At 39.3% G+C, this 22,150-nt stretch overlaps 1 protein-coding gene across 6 annotated transcripts in view; it reads right to left on the bottom strand.

Moving 5' to 3' along the window:
• Window positions 1–22,150, bottom strand: part of kifc3 (kinesin family member C3) — a 69,076-nt gene continuing 46,926 nt past the window's right edge. For 5 of the 6 annotated variants that reach the window (XM_059348690.1, XM_059348658.1, XM_059348683.1 and 2 more), the window contains 16 exons: window positions 20,965–21,114; window positions 20,129–20,410; window positions 19,881–20,054; window positions 17,423–17,570; window positions 17,182–17,312; window positions 16,862–16,973; window positions 15,857–16,038; window positions 15,086–15,190; window positions 14,879–15,009; window positions 12,350–12,473; window positions 11,845–11,974; window positions 11,216–11,445; window positions 9,996–10,148; window positions 8,445–8,577; window positions 7,398–7,444; window positions 1–1,009 (listed from right to left, as the gene is read on the bottom strand). In XM_059348690.1, coding sequence (XP_059204673.1) covers window positions 1,001–1,009; window positions 7,398–7,444; window positions 8,445–8,577; window positions 9,996–10,148; window positions 11,216–11,445; window positions 11,845–11,974; window positions 12,350–12,473; window positions 14,879–15,009; window positions 15,086–15,190; window positions 15,857–16,038; window positions 16,862–16,973; window positions 17,182–17,312; window positions 17,423–17,570; window positions 19,881–20,054; window positions 20,129–20,410; window positions 20,965–21,114 — 2,241 coding nt within the window. In that variant the 3' untranslated portion in view covers window positions 1–1,000. The remainder of the gene's footprint in view (window positions 1,010–7,397; window positions 7,445–8,444; window positions 8,578–9,995; window positions 10,149–11,215; window positions 11,446–11,844; window positions 11,975–12,349; window positions 12,474–14,878; window positions 15,010–15,085; window positions 15,191–15,856; window positions 16,039–16,861; window positions 16,974–17,181; window positions 17,313–17,422; window positions 17,571–19,880; window positions 20,055–20,128; window positions 20,411–20,964; window positions 21,115–22,150) is intronic. The other variant, XM_059348665.1, reaches the window with a different exon arrangement.

The raw sequence follows: 22,150 nt of genomic DNA, 5'->3' as shown, positions 1-22,150 counted from the left end.
TTTGTTTTGGATGTTTGTTTATTAAAAAGGGAATACAAAAAAAACAAACTGTAGAAATCTACAGCGGAGACAAAGCAAGCAGACATGTCGACCTCCGGCCGACGACACACAGCAGCTCACAGCGACTCTAAGCATTCCTGTTACTACAGCTACACTAAGATCAGCTCCACTGCTACAGACCGGCCCCGCCCGGAGCAGGGTAGAGGGTAGGAGCTAGAGGGTAGGAGGCAGTGGGTAGAGAATAGGGCGTAGAGAGTAGGAGGTAGAGGGCAGGGGGTAGAGGGCAGGGGTCACAGGTCACCATCCTACGCTTGTTTAACAGGCGACGATACGACAGCAGGAGCACAACAAACAGTCGAGGAAAGTGAAGGTGAAGCGTCTTTTTGTTCGACAAGCATGAAAAATAAAAACATCCACAGGAGAAGTGGAGGAGGAGCGTGTCGTCGTATTGCTCACGTCTGATTGGACCGCTCAGTCAGTGGAGTACCCTGATTGGATAGAAGAGGACCGCGAGGACACAAAGACCGCCCCCGATTCAAGACGTCATGACATGAGGTTAATCTTCGAGAGAATTCTTATCTCAAAATTGAAAGATTAATCTCTTTTCTCGTGGTCTGCACCCTCAATAAAGAAGAAAAACAAAATCTAAATAAAACAAAAGATTAAAGCATGTCAAACATAAATATATAACCATATGATGCATATATTAGAAATCAACCACTTCTGGAACTGTGGGTTAGAAAATAATCTCAAAGTTTAAAGTGCAACTTTACAAAGAAACAATAAAAGAAATACTGTGATTGGAAAGCGTATACTGTCAGAAAGAAATGAAACGTTTGTCCTCCAGCAGTGAAAAAGTTCTTCAGCACAGCAAGAAGACACGGAAAACGTTTGGCCATGTTCTTTGGCCGGAGAGTTCCCATCAGCCTCTGCTCCTTCAGCCGGCTGCTGTGATTGGCTGATCCAGTGAGGGGGGGAGGGGTCTCTCAGGCAGTCAGCTTCAATCGTCCTGCAGAGAAAACCAGAGCAGCTTTCAGAGGTCATGTGACCATCACCCTATCATGTGACCTGTGACATGTCCACACTGCTGCCAATAAATGTGAAAACTCTTCATACACTCCAATGGCCAGACTGAACCTTTGTCCTCTCTCACCATCATCAGTTTGTCCATAAATATGGGCAGAATTAACGAGCCCCAGCAGCCTCAGGTGCATTTTTTGTTAGAAGATAATAAAGTTAATTTGAAAATTTCCTCTGGGGAAATTCTGAAAGGGCCACGGGGGCTACTGCCGGTGTGTGTACACTATGATGAGATTCTTCAGAGATTTCAAACAATTAACACTAGTAATGTTATACTATATAATATAGAAGGAGCACACCTACAACAAGCATTCCTTTTCAAGTATTTATTTATACAGCAACCTATTCCCTTTAACCTCAAAATGTGTGTGTGTGTGTGTGTGTGTGTGTGTGTGTGTGTGTTTGAAGCATGTGTATCTGGAGGAGTGTGCATGCTTACGCGCATGTGTGTGTGTGTATCTGTAATCACATCAAAGGATCAAAGTCAATCAGAGCAATCAACAGAATATACTGCCACCAACGGCCAATGGACCGGAACAGTTACAGCAGCCAGAGGTGGACAGACTGGAATTTCTGGCCTCGAACAGAAAGCAATTTTGGCAAAACCATAATACCTATCATTGATCTGACTTCACTTTGAGCGTCCTGAGTTCTTCCTGAACGTCTACATATGTTTTTTTTTAAGAATTTTTTTTTTTTTTTTTAAGAAAAAACTGTTACATCTCCCTTTTTCAGAAATCTTCCTGCGTTTTTAATATGGGACCCAATGAGGCTGTTGGTGCGTGTTGGTGGCGCATCTATGCGTCCTACGCCCAAACTATAACTCTGACAGCTTTACCAGAGGACTGTGAGTGAGAAGACTAATTTTCCTACTTTTCTATGTATAAATTATTTCTGTTGAGTGGAATTTGCGGCCTGAAGCGTAGTTTTCAAATACATTTTTTTGACAATTTTTTCTCTCCCTCTTCACTCTGGCGATGATGTCACACACTGTGACGCAACATTCCGTGCAATACACACCCATTATAATCTCAGAATTTCTCCAAAACTGATCATGGTCACTGAACAGGGATTGATAAAAAACTATATGACCTATCGAAACGTGGATTAATACACTGATACACAAGACTTGTGTCTACTGTTTAAAGTTTAAATGGAGTCTCTAGGTGAAATTATGCCGGAGAAGTAGACGTTTAAAAATCTCCAATTATTGTTCTTTTTCGCTCATTGCTCAGCTATTGCTGTATGGGACCAGTGCTCGGTGCGATTGCCCCGTGGCCCTAATTAGTTTTCTTGAAGGCTTTGTGTTTAACCTCCGAGTTTGCTTCAGTAGTGACGTCCAGATTAAATCTTTACAAGCAACTGAACAGCTTTGAGGTTAAAGGGCATAGGTTGCTGTATAAATTAATACTCGTAAAGGAATGCTTGTTGTAGGTGTGCTCCTTGTATATAATATAGCATCATAACATTACTAGTATTAATTGTTTGAAATCTCTGAAGAATCTCATCATAGTGTACACACACCGGCAGTAGCCCCCGTGGCCCTTTCAGAATTTCCTCAGAGGAAATTTTCTAGTTATTTGTATGTTTTTTAATCTTTAAGTCACTAAAGCTGCTGCAGCTGAAAACCTCCACCTGACATTTAGCGAGCAAACTCTGCAGAAAGAGACAATACAAGTGCTGGTCAACGAATTAGAATAATTTGAAATAGTGCAATCATTAAATTCTTTGAATGCATTTTTTGTGCAGAAAGCAAATCAGGTGTTCACCGCACCTGTCCTACTCGTTAGACTAATCACAGAACTCGTTACCTGTAAAAAATTTGCTCAGCTGAGCTTTCCAAAAGGCCCATTTAGGCCATTTAACTGTGACACTGTTGTTTTATTGAATTAGAATAATGGAGAAACCGTTTCATTGAATTAGAATAATTTTTATTATAATTAGAATCATCACTTTCTCAGTATTTTGTGGCTGCCCCCTTGGCTTGTATGACTGCCTGAAGTCTCTGCGGCATCGATTTGACCAGCTTGTCGCAAGTTTCCGCACTCACAGCTTCCCAGGCAGTGGCGATGTTCTGCTTCAGTTGGTCCAGCGTAGTAGGCTTTCTGTCGCGAATTTTCCGCTTGACGATGGCCCAAAGGTTTTCAATGACATTGAGGTCAGGCGAGTTGGCCGGCCATGCCAAAACTTCAAGCTGTTTTTTAGTGAACCAATCTTTGGTCGACTTTGCCGCATGAGCCGGTGCAAGATCCTGTTGAAATATGAAGTCTTCTTCGCCAAACTGTTCCTCAACAGTCGGAATCAGGAACGTTTCCAGAACATCTTGATATACGGCAGCATTGACAGTCTTCTTGAGGAAGCAGAGTTTCCCTACACCTCGAGCGGACATGCATCCCAAGACCATAACGCTCTGGGGAAACTTGACGGATCTTTTCACGCACTCGTGGTTGTAGGTTTCGCCACCACGACGCCAGACACGAGGACCTTGGTCACCGAAGGAGATGCAGAAGCGTGATTCGTCACTGAAGACCACTTTCTGCCAGTCTTCAGCAGTCCACTCGCCGTGTTCTTTGGCCCACTTCAGCCGTTTCGCCATTTGTTTCTTGTTCAGCATCGGTTTTACTGCTGGAACGCGAGATTTGAAGCCGAGTTCGCGCAGACGACGGTAAGTGGTTGATCTGGAGACGTCAGCGCCGGTCTGCTTGTTCCACAAGTCGGTGAGCTCGGAAGTGGACTTGAACCGGTTGCTGACTGCGATCTTTCTCAGCTGCTTGTTGTCGCGAGCAGAAGTTTTTCGGACGCCGGAACAGTTGGTGCGCTTGCTGCAGTTTTTCTTGAGAGCTTTGCAGACGGAAGACTGGCTGATGCCGAGCTGCTCAGCAATTTTAGTTTGGGTCAAGCCTTGTTGGCGAAGGGCTTGAATTTGAGCCACTATTCCGGTTGAGAGGTCGCGCTGCTTACCCATGATTGATTTTACAACTTAGAAATTCTACTCAACCCTGACTTTATACTGCACAGTGAACACTCTTCACAGAAAACAAAAATTCGAGCATTTATTCTAATTCAATGAAACGGTTTCTCCATTATTCTAATTCAATAAAACAACAGTGTCACAGTTAAATGGCCTAAATGGGCCTTTTGGAAAGCTCAGCTGAGCAAATTTTTTTACAGGTAACGAGTTCTGTGATTAGTCTAACGAGTAGGACAGGTGCGGTGAACACCTGATTTGCTTTCTGCACAAAAAATGCATTCAAAGAATTTAATGATTGCACTATTTCAAATTATTCTAATTCGTTGACCAGCACTTGTATACGATAACACACGAGTAGATTTTCCCTTGTGTCCCAGTCTCATGTTGGGTCTTAGATTCTGTGCAAAGATTTAAATTAGTGACTGTAAGAAAGACGACTGAGCGACGCTCTTAACTAGGGTTGCCAACCGTCCCTCGAAAAATGAAATTGTCCCGTATTTAGAAACAAAAGCACGCTTATCCCGTTGGTCGAGGAGGTACTGTTGCTCGTGGAGAAGTTAGCGGAAGACAACAAAGCAGCATGCACACAGATGCAGACACTGCTTTACGGGGCGGAACAGCAAGCAGCAATGCGACTAGAACTCCTCAGAGAGAAAAAAACAGAAAAGGACACAATAATACCGAGAGGAATTGGAAAAAAGAAACGCCTGGGTGGAAAAAGTGTGTGAAAACATCTATAAATCGCACTGCAAGGTGTGCCTGCGCTCTTTTTCCGTAGCCCATGGTGGACTGGCTGATGTGAAACAACATGCTTCCAGTACTGTGGTCATGCCATCTGCACTTTACATTTTTGTGCGCAATTACATTGCACTTTACAGTAGCCCGTTTGTCACGCAGCTGCATGACTCCAAAACAGCCATTCAATTTTATTCATGTGCTCCAATAAAATAATTAAATCAAATTCAGTGAATCCTTGAAGACCAGGTCCCCGTGTGTTCATGACATGAATTTCAGGCCTTTTTTCTGAACCAATTTGGAATTATGGAATGCCAAAATCTTCTGAAACGGCCATTCAATTGCATACATGCTGCATTTTAAAAGATCAGCAAACTCCACTACATCTTTGAAGACCAGGTCCCAACTGTTATTTTGTATTAAAGTGAATTGCTGGATAATAAATTGCTTTCCATGTATTCATGTCACACAAAAATATGCATCAAATTCAATTCAGGTTCGAGTCAAATTGCCTAAAAATCATTTCAATCACAAAAAAATGGGCTAAAAAAGTTCACCACACCAGAAATGGTGAAGGCAATCGGGTCGGCCGTCCCTGCCGATGAGGTGTCCCTTATTTATTTTTCAGGGAGTTGGCAACCCTGCTCACAACAGCATTTTTTGCATCTTTAGAAAAATATGCAAAAATGAGCCTGTGAGTGCTCCTCTGTCTTGTGTGCACTAGTTCTTGGACAGTATTCGGTTGTTATCCGTTTATTATCACATGTAAATGTTCATTATCAGATTCTATTGTACACAAAAACACTGAGGTGTTTTAAAAGGAAAAGACAAAGATTGATTATGAAGCAAAACTGTAAAATTTGTAAAAATGGTTTCCGTCAGTGATGTCGGCGACTTTAATTTTCCAGAACTTGTCATGTTGATTCAACAGGAATTAATCAAATCGAATCGGTTGAAGCTCATACGAGTCGGTCAGTCCGTCTTTAAAATCTGTTGTTTGCTCGGCGCATCACGTCCAGTTAGGAAGAGGTGTAATAAATCACAGTTCATATAATCATATGTTCACCAATAGCAGCAGTGTTTTCAGATTTATCAGTGTGGACATGGAGAACTTCCCACAATCCTCGTCTCCGCAGCGGGACGCCCGGCAAGGGAAGGGAGTGGATTCATCCAGACACCAAGTCACCCACAACACCCACACACCCAGAAGCCACAAGGAAAAGATTCAGGACTGAATTAAACCAACGCTGAGCAGAGAGACCAGAACAGTTCCCCTGCTCCCAGTTCATCTGCTAAACATCTGGAGATAAAACTGAACGAAGACATCCTGATGAGTTCACACCAAACACAGAGCACATTTTTTATACAAAGCCAGAAATTTGTCGCAAAAGCAGCATTGACAATCTCCTGAAAAGCACAGCTCTAAATGCACCAGACTCCATTCAGAAAACCACCATTTTAACAGCAGTGTTCTTGTGTTCTTCAGACTTGACAAAGCATCAATTCAGCATCATGTTGGAGTTATTTCAGCATCCTTTAGATCCGTTGATTCTCATTAAATCACAGATAATATATTCATAATGCAAACTGATTCAACAACTGGACAAATAACATTAACACATCCCTTAATTTATACCTTAAAATACCTTATCTAAAAATTTTCAGGAAACTTTGTGTCAAAAAAACGTCTAAGACTAGTAAAAATTAAAAAAAACTGTACAAACAAAAACAAAACAAAAAAACAGTTTAAACAGTTTAAAATAGCAAAACAAAACAATAAAAAACTGTAAAAAGTAAATACAGTAAAAAAAACAACAACAGCAAAAACCAGGCAAAAAGCTAATTTAAAAACAGTTTAAAAAAATGAAACACAGAACAAAGAATGCTAAAAACTAAAAACAACTGTCAAAAAAGAATGTTTATGAAAAATGTAAAAAAGAACAAAACATTAAGAAATAGTTTCAAAAACACTAAAAACAAACAAGTTTAAATAAATTGCTAAAAACGGTTTTGAATAGGTACAAAATACAGTAAAAAAAAACTGTTGAGACATCTTTAAAAACTGTAGAAAAAAAACAATATTTGCTGATTTATAACTCGGCTTTTAAAATGATGGTTTTCTCAATGGAGTCTGGTGCAGCAGTGTTCCACATTAGTATCATGTTGGAGTTATTTCAGCATCCTTTAGATCCCTTTATTCACATTAATATCACAGATAAATGTCTTTATTCAGCTTCAGACTGATGTTGGTAGGTGTCAGTCAGCTCTGTGTTTGGTGTGAACTCATAAAACATACTGCTCCTTTAAAGAACAAGTTGAACTTCCTTGTGACTTGATCTTGTTTCTGCACAGAAACTGATGTTTGATTAAAAAAAAACCTGAGTCATTCAGCATCAAACAGGCGACACAAACAGCACAGTGCGCCAGGCTCAGTGGGCCCTGCTTGCCGCCTGCGGGCAGACAGAAGCTGGTGCAGCTCTGAGGTCACAGAGGGAGGTGGGGGGTGGGGGATGTTAGATGGGGGGAGGGGGGGGGGGGGGGGGGGGGGCACCATGCCATGCTGAGCAACCATGCCAAGCTATCCACCAATCAGCATACAACCCCCACCTACCTGCCCACCGTCCCCCACCAATGGGCTGGCTCTGTCTACCTGTCTGTCTGCAAACCAACCAATCAGATGACAGGATGAGGACACAGAAGAAGAAGGAGGAGGAGGACTATTCTGTTTTAATTACAGTTTCTGCTTTACTACGTTTCCCAGAATGCTCTCTGAAGGATAAACACAAGTATTTAATATGTATTTAATAGTATTTAAAAGTTGTTTTGACTTTTCAGTGAAGGTTTAATGATGGATTAAGTATCAATTAACCATTTAAAAAAACAAAAGACCAGTTCTTAATGTTTACTATTTTAATGCTAAAATTATTATAAATAAATACATTAAAATTAAATATAATACAATAATAATAATTATTATTATTAATATTAATATTAATATTATTATTATATTATTATATGGTGAATATATGTATGATATAAGAGATAAGAGATAAGATTTATAATTAGTTGCAGCCCCAGGTGTAACTAAATAATACAGAACTTCCTGTAGACTGTCACAATAAAAGCCTCCAGGTTTAACACTGATTTAGAAATTAAAGTAGAAGCAACTTAAGTTTGTGAATTGTGACTGAAACAGAGGAAGTGATGAGTTTTAATCAACAGCAAATTAAAAAACAGGAGAAGATCAGAAAAGGCAGAAAAGACTTGATAAAATATAATAAAATAAACTATAATCCAATATAAAAACAGGAAAAATAATAAAGAAATAGACGTAAAGTTTCTGATGGAAATCTGTTTCTCTGAGCAGCCGAGGTCAATGAAGGCATCACGACACGGGTACTTATACCATGTCTGTGTACTTGCACTAATATATATATATATATATATATATATATATATATATATATATATAGTATGTGTACCTGTGGACAGCTGTGTGAACTTGTACTGCAGTAGTGTGTGTACCTGTGTATACTTGTATTGCAGTAGTGTGTGTACTTGTACTGCAGTATTGTGTGTACTTGTACTGCAGTAGTGTGTACATCTGTGTGTAGTTGTACTGCAGTAGTGTGTGTACTTGTACTGCAGTAGTGTGTACCTGTGGACAGCTGGGACTGGGACCTCCTGCGGGAGCTGCTGGGGGTCCTGGAGGCGGAGGAGGACAGGGTGGAGCCGGCACTGCTGGCCCGAGAGATGGGGAGAGGGACCGGAGTGACCGGGGGAGAGTCCAGCTGAGGACAGGGGGACAGGAGGACACGATAGAGGTCAGCAGATGTTCAGGTCATAATGCAGTGATATTACCACCACTACTATTAATAATAATAATAATAATAATAATAATAATAATAATAATAATATATATCAAAACATGTTACTTCCTGTTGCCAGCGGGGGGCGCTATGACTGTGTGTCAATATTGGTTGTGTTCAGGGCTGGACCCTCATCATGTGTAAGAAGTTTGGGACGGATGGGAGAATGTATGGTGAAGTTATATAGTCTTGTGTTTTCATATTTTGCCGGCATGCCTCTCCCTTATAGTGTGACGGTCAGTAAAGTTTTTTATAACTTTTCATCCCAAAGGCCTTATGATGACACTGACCAAGTTAGAAGTGGATAGGGTTTTATCCGTAGGAGGAATGCCTTCAAGTAAGAAAACTTTCTAGGGGGCTCTGGTGAGTCATTTTGCCACGCCCATTCCCGGGACCTTTACAATACGTAAAGTTCAGATTTATGTATGAGAAGATTTATGTATATTCCAAATATGAGGATTTTTTGAATATGATAAAGCCCCCAAAAAGGCGATTCATTTGGGAGATTAATAATAATAATAACAATAATAATAATAATTTCTTCAATTACAATGGTTCTCACGCTTTCTGTGCTTGGTCCCTAATTATTATTAAATAATATTTTAATAAAGAAAATAATAAACATAATAGTAAACATAACAATAATTATTATTAAAATATACAATAAATTATATTTTATTATTATTATTATTATTATTATTATTATTATTAATAATAATAATTATTATTATTATTATTATTGCATATTTTATATTTCATCATTATTTCTAATAATATATCAGTATTACATTATATTGTTAATGCTATAATATATTTATAATATTAATATATTTTAGTATTTAAACATTTTATTATTAATATACAATTATTATTAACTTATATTATTAATACCACTAATAATAATCTGTCATTATTATTATTATTATTATGATTATTAATTTAAAAAAATAAGATCATACTTAGAATGTATTTTATTCGAATAATTTTTTTTTTTACATTTTTTATTTTATTTAAAAAATTGTGTGAAGAGAACTTTAATTTACATTACAAAATGATTTATTTAATCCACTATATTATATTTACATCAGGTCTTATTTGAAAACTTTGAAATGTTAATGCAAATATGATGAAAAACAGCTAGTCATTGTGGTCTTATTTTATTTTATATTATATATATATAATATTTTATTTTTTATTTTTTTTATTTTTTATTGTACACTTTTTAATTGAACAAACTGATGTAAACGTTAATGTTAACGTCAGCTGCAGGCAAAAATGTTAAAAAGCAACAGCAAATGTCTGCTTTTATTAAATATTTGCGTTAATATTGTGTCAGTTACCTCGACGCTGTCGTGGGTCGGCGAGGATGAGGTGGACGAGTTCTCGTGTCTCCTGGAGGACGAAGACGAGGAGCTGAGCTCGACGCTGCGAACACGCTGAGCGAACTTCAGCGAGCAGACCGATTCGCTCATGTTGCTGGGCAGCGGAGACACCTGAACGCACCACAGAGGACAGGGACGGACAGAGACCAGAGACAGAGACTCACATTAACACCAACAGATGTTTCTTTAAAGGAGCGCCAAAAGCATTCATCTTAGAAAGAAACTGTGAAAACAGGCATTATCCTCAGAGTTTGAACTTTCCAACTGCCCTCGAATGGATCATCAGTTACTAAAGTTTTTGTTATAAAAAGTGACCAAAAACAAAAATGTTTTATTTGTGTCAGAATCTCTTTATTCTACATGTGTCAGTGTTGGTGCTTTAGCTGTGTGTCAGTTATATTCTGGAGTTGCTCAGGGTTCAATTCTAGGACCACTTTCAAATTCTGAACTCTCTGAACCCTATGTATGTTTTCTTTTAAAAAAAAATCACCAAAACTCTTATCTTTATCATAGAAAAAAAACTGTAAAAACAGACATTATCCTCATAGTTTTAACTTGTTTCAGATATAAAAAAAGTGACCAAAACTTGTGTTAAATGTTGATATTTGTGTCAGAATCTCTTTATTCTACATGTAAATTCATTCATGTCATTTAAAATAAAGCGTTTGCACTAACCAGATCCTGTTAAAAACATTAAATTCTGCTCCTCATGTTAAATCTAAACCGTCATGTGTTTGGATTTAGTTTCAGACAAATGTCTAGATATCAGGTCTTAAATTAAACTCACATCAGCTATTTTTTTTGTTATCATTATTGATATTTGTCCAAACAAATGTACCTTCAGGCATTAAAATGAACAAGAAATTGGAGAAGAAGGGTGGTCTAATACTGTGGAGCTGCAGAGATGAAACAAACTACAGATTGTTTTCTACAAACCGAAGATAAAGATTTTTTGTGTGTGTAAACAATCACATTATGATTTTATAAATATATTTTTCATTGAAAATTACATTAGAAACTACAGAATCAGTCAAAATGAGATACTCTCAACTTTAATAACTTACAATAAAACAGACTGACACTGGGTCTGTTTCTTCACTTTGAACGTAAACAAGCCAGGCTGGATTAAAAAGCATCGAGACAGGGACAGAAGAGACAAACAGGTGTCCCCATCTCACCTGCACCATCATGAGCGTCTTGCTGTCCCCGTTCAGAGAGTCCTGCAGCAGGTAGGTGAGGCGGGAGTTCCTGAAAGGGACGTGGGCGTGTCTGCTGCGCAGCGCGTTGATCACGTCTCCGAGTGCCGACAGAGACTTGTTGATGCACTGAGCTTCTCTCAGACGGCTGCCCTCCGCACCAGACTTACCGATCCGCTCCGAACCCGCCAGGTCCACCAGGTTCAGACGCCCTGCAGGAGGAGGGACAGGAAGGGAAAAGAAGAGACACGAATGGACATGTAGAGACATGTAGAGACATGAAGGGACATGTAGAGACATGTAGAGACAAGAAGGGACATTTAGAGACATGTAGAGACAAGAAGGGACATGTAGAGACAAGAAGGGACATTTTGAGACATTGTGAGACATGTAGAGACAAGAAGGGACATGAAGAGACACAAAAGGACATGAAGAGACATGAAGAGACACGAAGAGACACAAAGAGACATGAAGGGACATGAAGAGACACATCAGCAGGCAGATAAGAGATGTGTACCTTTTGTGTGTGTGTTTACCTTTTATGTATGTGTACCTCGTGTGTGTGCGTGTACCTTGTGTGTGTATCTGAGTGTGTTTGTGTGTGTGTGTACCTTGTGTGCGGTTCCCTGTAGCTGAGTTGAATCCCGACACGCTAATGATCAGCAGAGCGTGGGAGCGAGAGCTGTGCTCGTTCAGGTTGGTGCACGCCGTCGCCCTGTTCATGTGACCCAGCTCAAACACCTGAGAGACACACACACCACACACACACGCACGCACGCGCACACACACACACACAAACAGAATTTTTGCCTTTTTCAACTTCATTTTATTCATCATTCTTCATTTTAAATGTTAATTTCACATCTTTTTTTATGTTCCTGTGTCTTATTTTGTTCATGTTGATGTAACATCAACATCCATCTATCCATCCATCTAGTATCTACTATTTTATTTGCTTTTAAAAAACTGATAATAAACCGTGAACATGAAATTAAATATTTCTGTCAAACTGTTCTCAGGGTGAAGAATGTTTACAGGAAGTTGTCAGATTTTATCCTCAGACACAGTGCAGCTGGAGGTGTTTCATTATGAAAGGACAGCAGCATGAAGTCTCACCCTGTTGATGTCCTCGGGACTCTGCACGGTGAACTCGGTCAGCCCGGGGACGTACAGCTGCCCGCTGCCGTCAGGGTTCATCTTAATGTCCAGTTTATCCGTAGGATTCTCCCCCAGCAGGTTCCTGAACACACACACACACACACACACTTATTTCTTCTATATTCTGTGTTTAGTGAATTTGAATCTATTGGAATCAAGACTCTGCAGATTAAGTCGTATTAATCTGATAATCTGACTCTCAGAGGTCTGGACCTTTGGGCCAGAAAGCGTCTGTCCAGCGTCCAGATGTTGAGTCCTCGGAGGACTCATACAGATGTTCTGTTACACAACAGCTGCCGGTTAAAATGATCCACCTTTACATAACCGCCCTGAATCTGTGCAGATGTTCCTCTCTCTCATGTTCATTATTACAAACCTGACACAGAAACATAGTAGCTGCGCTGTTTTTCCTGAAGGGGGCGCCACAGAGCAGAGATCTAAAGGCTTTTATATTCATTTTATATATTTATATTCAGACTCAACGAGCAGTTTCAGGTAGTTTTTTGCTCTGTTTACATTCTCCTCTCTCTGTCCTTGTGTTTCACTGCAACATATAAAATCTCTATAAATCTATAAATCCGGCAGCTCTGTGGAATCAGCACAATCAGAACAACTCAAACAGTCTTTGTGTAGAATAAAACAGAATTTATATATAAATTTTCATTTTATATTCTTCTTAAAACCTGGCGCCTACATCCCCCACAATGCAACTCTTCATCTGACAGCTGTGTCCTCAAGCTTGTTATTTAGCCAATCTTTAGCATGAAACCTTCTAACATGTAATCATTTTTAATCATGAACATTTTTTTCTCTTTTACTCAGATTTTTTTCACCTACATATGGAATAATAAAGTGTTTCATCAGAGGAAACAAGTCGTGAGGCTGTCTGATGTTAAATCTGAAGCTTGTGAGTCTCACATCAGATGGAAATATTCTTCTTTTTTACATCGATACTTTCAAATTCATCATGACAGATTTGGGATCTGATGAAACAAGTTAAATAAAGGTTAAAAAAAAGAAAAAAAAGAAGAGGCAACATATTTACGGTAAATTAATTGTATAAATTTCTGAGAAAAAAAATCTCAGATTTCTGAGAAGGAAATCACAAATCTATGAGAAAAGAAATCCGGTTTTACAATAAAAAAAATTCACACATTTACAAGAATTTTTAAGATACATTTATGAGAAAAAAAATATGAAAAAAATTACAAATTTATGAAAAAAAAGAGCCTAATTCATAGAGAAAAGAGAAAAAAAAAACCCACATCTGGAATAATAAAGCTTTTCAACAGAGGAAACAAGTCTTGAGGAATTTAACTGAGAGTGAACGCTGTCTGATGTTAAATCTGAAGCTTGTGAGTCTCACATCAGATGGAAATATTCTTCATTTTTTACGCCGATACTTTCAAATTCATCATGACAGATTTGGGATTTAATGGAACAAGTTAAACGAAGTGAACTCTGCTCATAAACATGAACATCTGTCTCAAAGCTAGCTGTCACCATAACACATTTTTAGGAGATATATTTTCCCAGAAACTATCAGGATAAACGATAAACGATATATTGTTGAATCAATGTTGTTTTAGTTTCATAAAGATATTAGAGCATAATCCTTTTCCCACAGCAATTAATTTTTTTAATCTGCAGAATATTATAAACATTGGAATTGAAGTGTGGAAAAGAAATATTGAAATATCCTAGAAAAATAAAACATAAATAAACTACAACCAAAACAAATAAAATAGAGTTTCAGCTCTGTTAACACAACAAAAATTATGTATTATATTATTTCATTATTAAAATAACATATAAACAGCTGGAATGGCTGTTTGGGAAATCTAGTTTTTTTTTGGCAGTTCATACTGCCTGTCAAACATTTACAGCATCTTATCTATAAAGCATGAAGCGTCTGTGTGTGTGTGTATGTGTCTAGGGCATATCTCGCTGACCTAAGATTTCATGTGGCTTGCGCATGGCACGAAGGTGTGCATCCTCAATTTTGAAGATTTTTGAATTAATTTTTCAAAATATCATTATTTACGTAGGACATGTTGCGGCATTGCACTGTTTCTGATTGGACGCCTTTCAGGGGAGCTCCGCCCCATTGTGTGATAGGCCTACACCTGGTCAGTAACCCAGTTCACTCTCGATTTCAACGCCTGACTCATCTCATCTGTAAGTCTATTTAGCCTACCTATCTTTAGGAGTTTTAAAGTGCGCTACAAGGTTTGATTTTCCAACACTACGCAAGAGTATTACACCTCATTGTACATCCCACTTTCACACTGACCTCATTTGTCCATAACTGAAAAATCTACTTAATCTCTCACTATACGAATACATACTTCCTACGGGCACTGTACTTGTTACTTTAAACACAAAGAAGCATAAAAAACAATATATTGAGTCCAGAAAAAAATAGTGTCCACTTTTATATATCAAAGGATAAGTGGATATAGTAATTATGGTGACAGGCCTACTCACCGCAGTGTCTCGTTGTAGATCTCCACCATGCTGACGGAGATCTTGTAGTCCCAGTCCGGAGCTTTCTCGGTCACCTCGGAGAACAACAGCCGCAGAGCACGCTGGTTGATGCCGGGGTTCTCCGCCTCGCCCTGAACAAACAGAAAGGTTTTATTATCATGACTCCAGAGAAGAAGAAGAAGAACCTGCTGGAGAACCTCTCCTCACCTCCATGGTGTAGGTCTTCCCCGAGCCCGTCTGTCCGTAGGCGAAGATGCAGACATTAAAGCCGTCGATGCAGGACGTGACCAGAGACTGGACCTCCTGGAACACCTTGACGACCAATCAGAGAGCAGAGACACGTGTGATGTCACACTGATCAGATAACAGCAGCCTGGAACTGCTTAATGGAGCCAAGTTTACTATTCTAGTGTATCCAGGTTATTTTGACACTCAACAGCTGGTCAAACTTCTGGTAAATGTGACAAATTCTATTTTTTAGATTTTTTAGATTAGCATGTTTTTTTAAATGTTGAAATACTTTGAGAAAAAAAAAGGAACAAATTAACTAGAAATAAGTTACAAATTTACGAGAAAAAAGATACTTTTTTCTTTTAAATCACAAATTTATGAGAAAAAAAATCAAATACACGAGAAAAAAGTTACAAATTAACAAGAAAAAACGTACAAATTCCTGAGACAAAAAACACAAATTTACGAAAAAAAAAATCACAAATGTACAACAGAAAAAAATCGAATTTACGAAAAAAGACAAATTTACAAGAAAAAAAATCACAAATTCACAAGAAAAAAAAGACAAATTTACGAGAAAATAAAATCACAAATTCACAAGAAAAAAAATGACAAATTTACGAGAAACCCCCCCCCCCACAAATTTACAAGACAAAAAAATCTGTTATAAACTCACAAGAAAAATGTTATAAATTTATAAAGAAAATCACAAATTTATGAGAACTCAGGTATTTATTCATGTCTCACCTCGTCCTGCGTGGCCTGAGGCGGGAACACTTTGTCCAGCTCGAAGGTCATGATCTTGCCCTTGTTGGAGAGGTAGAGCACGGCGTCGTCGTCCGAGTCAAAGCTCAACATGGTCTTAGCATCAGCGGAGTCCTGCTCCTCCTGACTGACCGGCCGGACGCGGCAGAACACGCGGATGTTTCCTGAGAGACGCACAGAGACATAGTTAGTTTGTTGTTTTGCTTTTTGTATGCCCTTTTTCTATTTATTTTTTACTTGTGTGTAAAATCATTTTACTTATAGATTATAAGATTATACTTATAGTACATTTTACTTTCACACCAGATACTTTATCATCATGAAGCTTTTCAACAAACCAGAAACATTTTTACATTTATTGTCTGTGATTTCTGAGGAAGTTTCCTGGATAGAATAATTTCATGTGGCACTAATTTTTATCTCAATGTGTCTAAAATCCTGAATATTTACTTTATTATGAAGTTTAACTATTTGCAAAATGTTTTTTAATTTAATTAAATAGTTCAAATTCTTTATTGTATTACTTTTTTTAAGCTGACTGGCTGTTGTTTCTCCTCTTATTCTTAACATTATTATTTATTTTTATTTAGTAATTTGTTTTGCTTTTTTACATGCCATTTATCTATTTAATTGTATTTATTTTTTATTGCAGGAGGCAGGTTGAGGAGGTTGAGGCTAGGAGCATTTTTGCAAAAGATCAATACAAAATATAATAAGATAAACGTGCAATAAAAATATATAGTCAAAGGAATAATGATAAAAAATAATAGGAAAATAATAGTTAAAATAATAGGAATAAAATATAACATTTATAAAAAGAAAATTAAAAAAACATTTGTGGACAATAATTGCAAATTAATAAGTTATATGTAAACAGAAATGTAACATTAATAAACTGTAATAAACAGAAAATTAAAGTATATGACAGAAAAGTGAACCTTAACTTTAACATAAAACATATTAAATGTTGAATATTAAAGCTTGTACCTTTGAGTCTGACCAGCTCGTTGTGACATTTCTTCCTCAGGTTCATCTCTCGCTTGTATTTACGCAGAAGCTCCTGATTGGTGCTGCTGACATCACTGATCACCTGACAGATCTGACACACAAACACACACACACACACACACACACACACACACACACACACACATTTATCAGTATTTCAGACCAGATCCATGAAGATGCTTTCTTGTAAAATGTCCCGTGATGTTGAGTTCGTCCCTGTCAGGAAGTGTGTGTGTGTGTGTGTGTGTGTGTGTGTGTGTGTGTGTGTGTGTGTGTGTGTGTGTGTGTGTGCGTCTCACCTCCTGCTTGGCCTCGGTGATGGCTTTGTCCAGCATGAAGGGGAAGTCCTGCACCTGACGCTTCAGACTGTTGTAGTCACAGGTTAGAGTCCTGAGAGCAGGCTGGAGACTCAGCAGGTTCAGACGCACCCCTGGAACACACACACACACACAGAGTGAACACGAGTCCATACACACACAGACACACACACGCACGCACACGCACACGCACACGCACACGCACACGCACACGCACACGCACCGGCCAGATTCTCATGGACAGCCTTCATCTCGCTCTCGGCTCTGATGAACGCCTCCTCAATCACGCGGTTCTTCTCCTCTTCCAGGTTCTGCATCTCCACCTCCAGCTGGCCCTGAGCCCGCTCCATCTCCCCCTCGTAGACCAGGATCTGAAGGGGGGCCATGAGGACCGGATTATATATAAAATCTATAAACCTATAACTCCTGCACCTCTATGGAATCAGCACAATCAGAACAACTCAAACAGTCTTTGTGCAGAATAACACAGTTAGAATGACAGAAATCAGAGAATTTCTCCCTGATATTTTTATTATTATTATAATATTATGTAATTTACATATATACACTTTTCCAAGAACCCACAATTGTCCTGAATGTCAGAAAAATTGATTAAATTAATAATTAGATTTGAAATGACAGTGATTCTGACAAAAAAATCTCACAATTTGAAGCTTCGTTTTGGTCACTTTTTATAACAGAAAATTTCATAACAGATGATCAGTTCAAGGACTGTCGGAAAGTTCAAACTTTGAGTGAAAGGTAAGAACATGTTTGACTGTTTGAGCTGTTTAAATCCTGTAGTCATGTCACACAGCAGACATATTAACAGTCTGGCTGTGAAAAGCCAAAAATAAAGAAAAATAACACTCTGGATGTTGTTGTGTGAACGAAGCCTAGATGCTGCTGGGAGTGAACAGGGGCACTGGGAGCACTGGGAAAGTTACTGGGTTCATCACAGACTGGAGGATCTGACGGCTGACAGGCTCCAAAGCTTCCAGCTAAACCACTGAAACCAGTTTAAAGCCACTAAAACCAGGTTAAAACCACTGAAACCTGTTTAAAACTGGTGTTTGTGTTGATTTATATCATAAAACTACACTTTCTGACTGATGTTTTTCATATTTTTTTTAAAGGTAAAGATAAAATCCAGAGAAGACCTTATTTTCAAACTGATTAGGTTTGTCCGATTTGTTGTTAAGAATATTATTATTAATTCGTTATTATGATAAAGAATGATATAACATTTTATTCATAGGTTCAGACATGTTAAACATTTTTTTTTAAATTTGAAATTATATTGTATTTTATATAACCTGTAAAATATTTACTGTGATTTCAGAAATTCTATTTATTTTTAATATTTTATAAAATATATATATATATATATATATATATATATATAAAAATTATGCTTTCCAATGTATAATTATTTTTACTTGTAATTCTACATTTTACTTGTGAAAAAATAAAAAAAATGTTTACATTTATTTACTTTTGACTTTTTTATAAGCATTAATAAATCACACTTTTAGTTTAACTGACCTTATAAAAGTGAAATATGATTATACATATTATGTATTCCACATGGAAAAATAAAAGAACCATAAACTGTCTGAACATTCATTTCTCCTCTCTGAGATGTTTGTTTGTTTGTTTGCTATGGTTTCAGGTTTATGTGGCAGCTTTGGGTCCTGACTGTCGGTCAGCAGAGGGTCGTTCTTGCTGCGACCTCAGTGATGTCACAAAGGGAGGGGGCGGGGGCGGGGCCGACCTTGGACAACCGGTGGACGACCTCGCCGCCACGCCGGCCGAGTGCACTGGACAGCAGAATGCACAGACGGCTTCTATCGGCCAGCAGCTGCAGCCGGACGCAAGCAGAGAGAAAAGGGTTAAACTGACCTGAGATCAGTCTGAACTACACCTGCTTACATCATCACCTGCTGCACGCCCCACACCTGAGGCTCGCCAAGCCACCTGACCTCTGACCTCTGAGTCACAGCCTCATTAATCCACCTTTAATGGACTTAAAGGCTTCGAAGCAGTCTTTCATTTTTTGGGACTCGGACAGACAGAAAGCAGACAGACAGACAGAAAGCAGACAGACGGACAGAAAGCAGACAGACAGACAGAAAGCAGACAGACAGACAGAAAGCAGACAGACGGACAGACAGAAAGAAAGCAGACAGACGGACAGAAAGCAGACAGACGTACAGACAGACGTACAGACAGAAAGCAGACAGACCGACAGACAGACAGAAAGCAGACAGACGGATAGACAGAAAGCAGACGGACGGACAGACAGAAAGCAGACGTACAGACAGAAAGCAGACGGACAGACCGAAAGAAAGCAGACAGACGGACAGAAAGCAGACAGATGGACAGACAGAAAGAAAGCAGACAGACAGACAGAAAGCAGACAGACGGACAGACAGAAAGAAAGCAGACAGACAGACAGAAAGCAGACAGACAGACGGACAGACAGAAAGAAAGCAGACAGACAGAAAGAAAGCAGACAGACAGACAGACAGAAAGAAAGCAGACAGACGGACAGAAAGCAGACAGACGGACAGACAGAAAGCAGACAGACGGACAGACAGAAAGCAGACAGACGGACAGACAGAAAGCAGACAGTTGAGCCGCAGACAGACAGACAGACAGGTGAGGGGCAGACAGGTTACCTGTGTCCTGAGCTGGGCGCAGGTCCTCTGCGAGTCGTGCAGCTGCGTCTCGAGCTCCCGCAGCAGCGTCCTCTGCACGGCCAGCTGCTCCTGCAAGCCGGCGTTCTTCGTCTGCAGCTCGGCGAGCGCTCGCTGAGAGTCGGCTGACTCCACCTCCACCGTCTGCGTCACGTACTGAACAACAACAACAACAGGTCAGATCCTGTCAGTGAGTCAGAGGGTCTGACTGTCTCTGAACGTCTCCTCACCTTGACCTTGGGGGGCGCCGCCGCCTGCCTGGCGAGCTCGTCCTCGCACTCCTGCAGCCGGAGCGTGAGCTTCTGCTCGTGGTCGCCCTGCCGCCGCCTCGACTCCTCCAGCTGCCGCCGGCCGTCGTCCAGCTGCCGGGTAGACTCGTCCAGCTGCCGGCGGAGACTCTCCACCCGGGAGGTTTTCTCCAGCAGCTCTCGCTCCAGCTCAGCCAGCCGTCGCTCCCTCTGCCGGGCCTGGCTCTCCCAGCGGGACACCTCCCTCCGCAGGGACTCGGCATCCTGCGGGACACGGACAGCGTTAATGTTTTCTACCTGGGAGTGAACAGGGGCACTGGGAGAGGTACTGGGTTCATCACAGACTGTAGGATCTGACAGGCTCCAAAGCTTCTAGCACAACAACTGAAACCAGTTTAAAACCACTGACATCAGTTTGAAACCAGGTTAAAACCAGTTTAAAACCACGGAAACCAGTTGAAAACCACTGAAACAGTTTAAAACCAGTTAAATCACTGAAACCAGTTTATAATCACTGAAATCAATTTAAAACCACTGAAACAGTTTAAAACCAGTTAAACCACCGAAACCAGTTTAAAGCCCGGCTTAAACCAGTTTAAACGACTGAAACCAGGTTAAAACCAGTTTAAAACCACTGAAACCAGATTAAAACCAGGTTAAAACCAGTTTTAAACCAGTTTATTATTTTTTTCAAATTTATTTTTGTGGTGATTTATATGAAACTAAACTGTTTTCAGTTTCAGACATCAATATTTTCTACCTGAGGCAGACGCATGTGGTTACTGAGTTAAAATAAAGAGAAGTCTGTCTGTCTGTACCTGGCTGTGAGGGCAGTGGCTGCAGCTGCAGCTGTCTGCAGCAGCGTCCAGGCTCTGAAGCTCTGAGCTCCTGCATGACTTCAGCTCCTGCTTCAGACGCTGGTTCTCCACCACCAGCAGCTCCAGCTGCTTCTCCAGGTCTGTCGCCCCCTAGAGGACACAAGGACACACATCATGAGTCTGAAATAATCCTCCTGCTGCTCTGTGGCGTCATAACAGTCAATAATATGATCCTCCTGCAGGAGCTGTGTCTGATGACTGCCTGTGCAGCACTAACACATCAAAATCAAGAGATTTATCTGTGATTTAATGTGAATAAACGGATCTAAAGGATGCTGAAATAACTCCAAAATGATGCTGGTGTGGAAACAGTCTGAATTTATGCTTTGTCAGGTCTGAAGAACACAAGAACACTGCTGTTAAAACAATGGTTTTCTGAATAGAGTCTGTTGCAGCAGAGTTATAAATCAATGGATATCATTTATCAGGGAGTTTTTATGAACAGTTTAGGAAGTTTTGAAGTGGCTGAAACACAAAACAAACAACACAAAGTTCACTGAAAAATTTAGACAATTTTAAAGTATAAATGAAGGGATGCTTTCATGTTATTTGGTCACTTTTATGGGTTTTTACACATTAAAATACAGTGTTTTATCTGGTTTAATGTGAATAAACAGATCTAAATGATGCTGAAATAACTCCAACATGATGCTGATGTGTTCTTGCAGACAGACCTGACAAAGCAATAATTCAGACTACTACAACAAGAACACTGCTGTTAAAACGATGGTTTTCTCAATAGAGTCTGGTTTGGTCAACGTTATAAATCAAAGGATATGATTATTAGGAAGTTATTTATGGATTGTTGGACAATTTAAGGAGTTTTTAAGAGGCTGGAACACAAAACAAATAACACAAAGTTCACTGAAATATCTAGATATTTCGGGTATAAATTAAGGGATGCTTTCATGTTATTTGGTCACTTCAATGTTTTTTTTAATGCATTAATCAGTCTGAAGCCAAAAATAAAGAGATTTATCTGTGATTTAATGTGAATAAACAGATCTAAAAGGAGCTGAAATAACTCCAACATTATGCTGATGTGGAAACAATCTGAGTTGATGCTTTGTCAGGTCTGTCTGCAAAAAACACAAGAACACTGCTGTTAAAACGGTGGTTTTCTGAA

Source organism: Centropristis striata, chromosome 2 (genome assembly GCF_030273125.1).
Source record: "Centropristis striata isolate RG_2023a ecotype Rhode Island chromosome 2, C.striata_1.0, whole genome shotgun sequence".
Taxonomy (NCBI): Eukaryota; Metazoa; Chordata; class Actinopteri; order Perciformes; family Serranidae; genus Centropristis; species Centropristis striata.
Note: the sequence above shows the minus strand (reverse complement) of the source record. Positions and strands in the feature narration are given on the sequence as shown.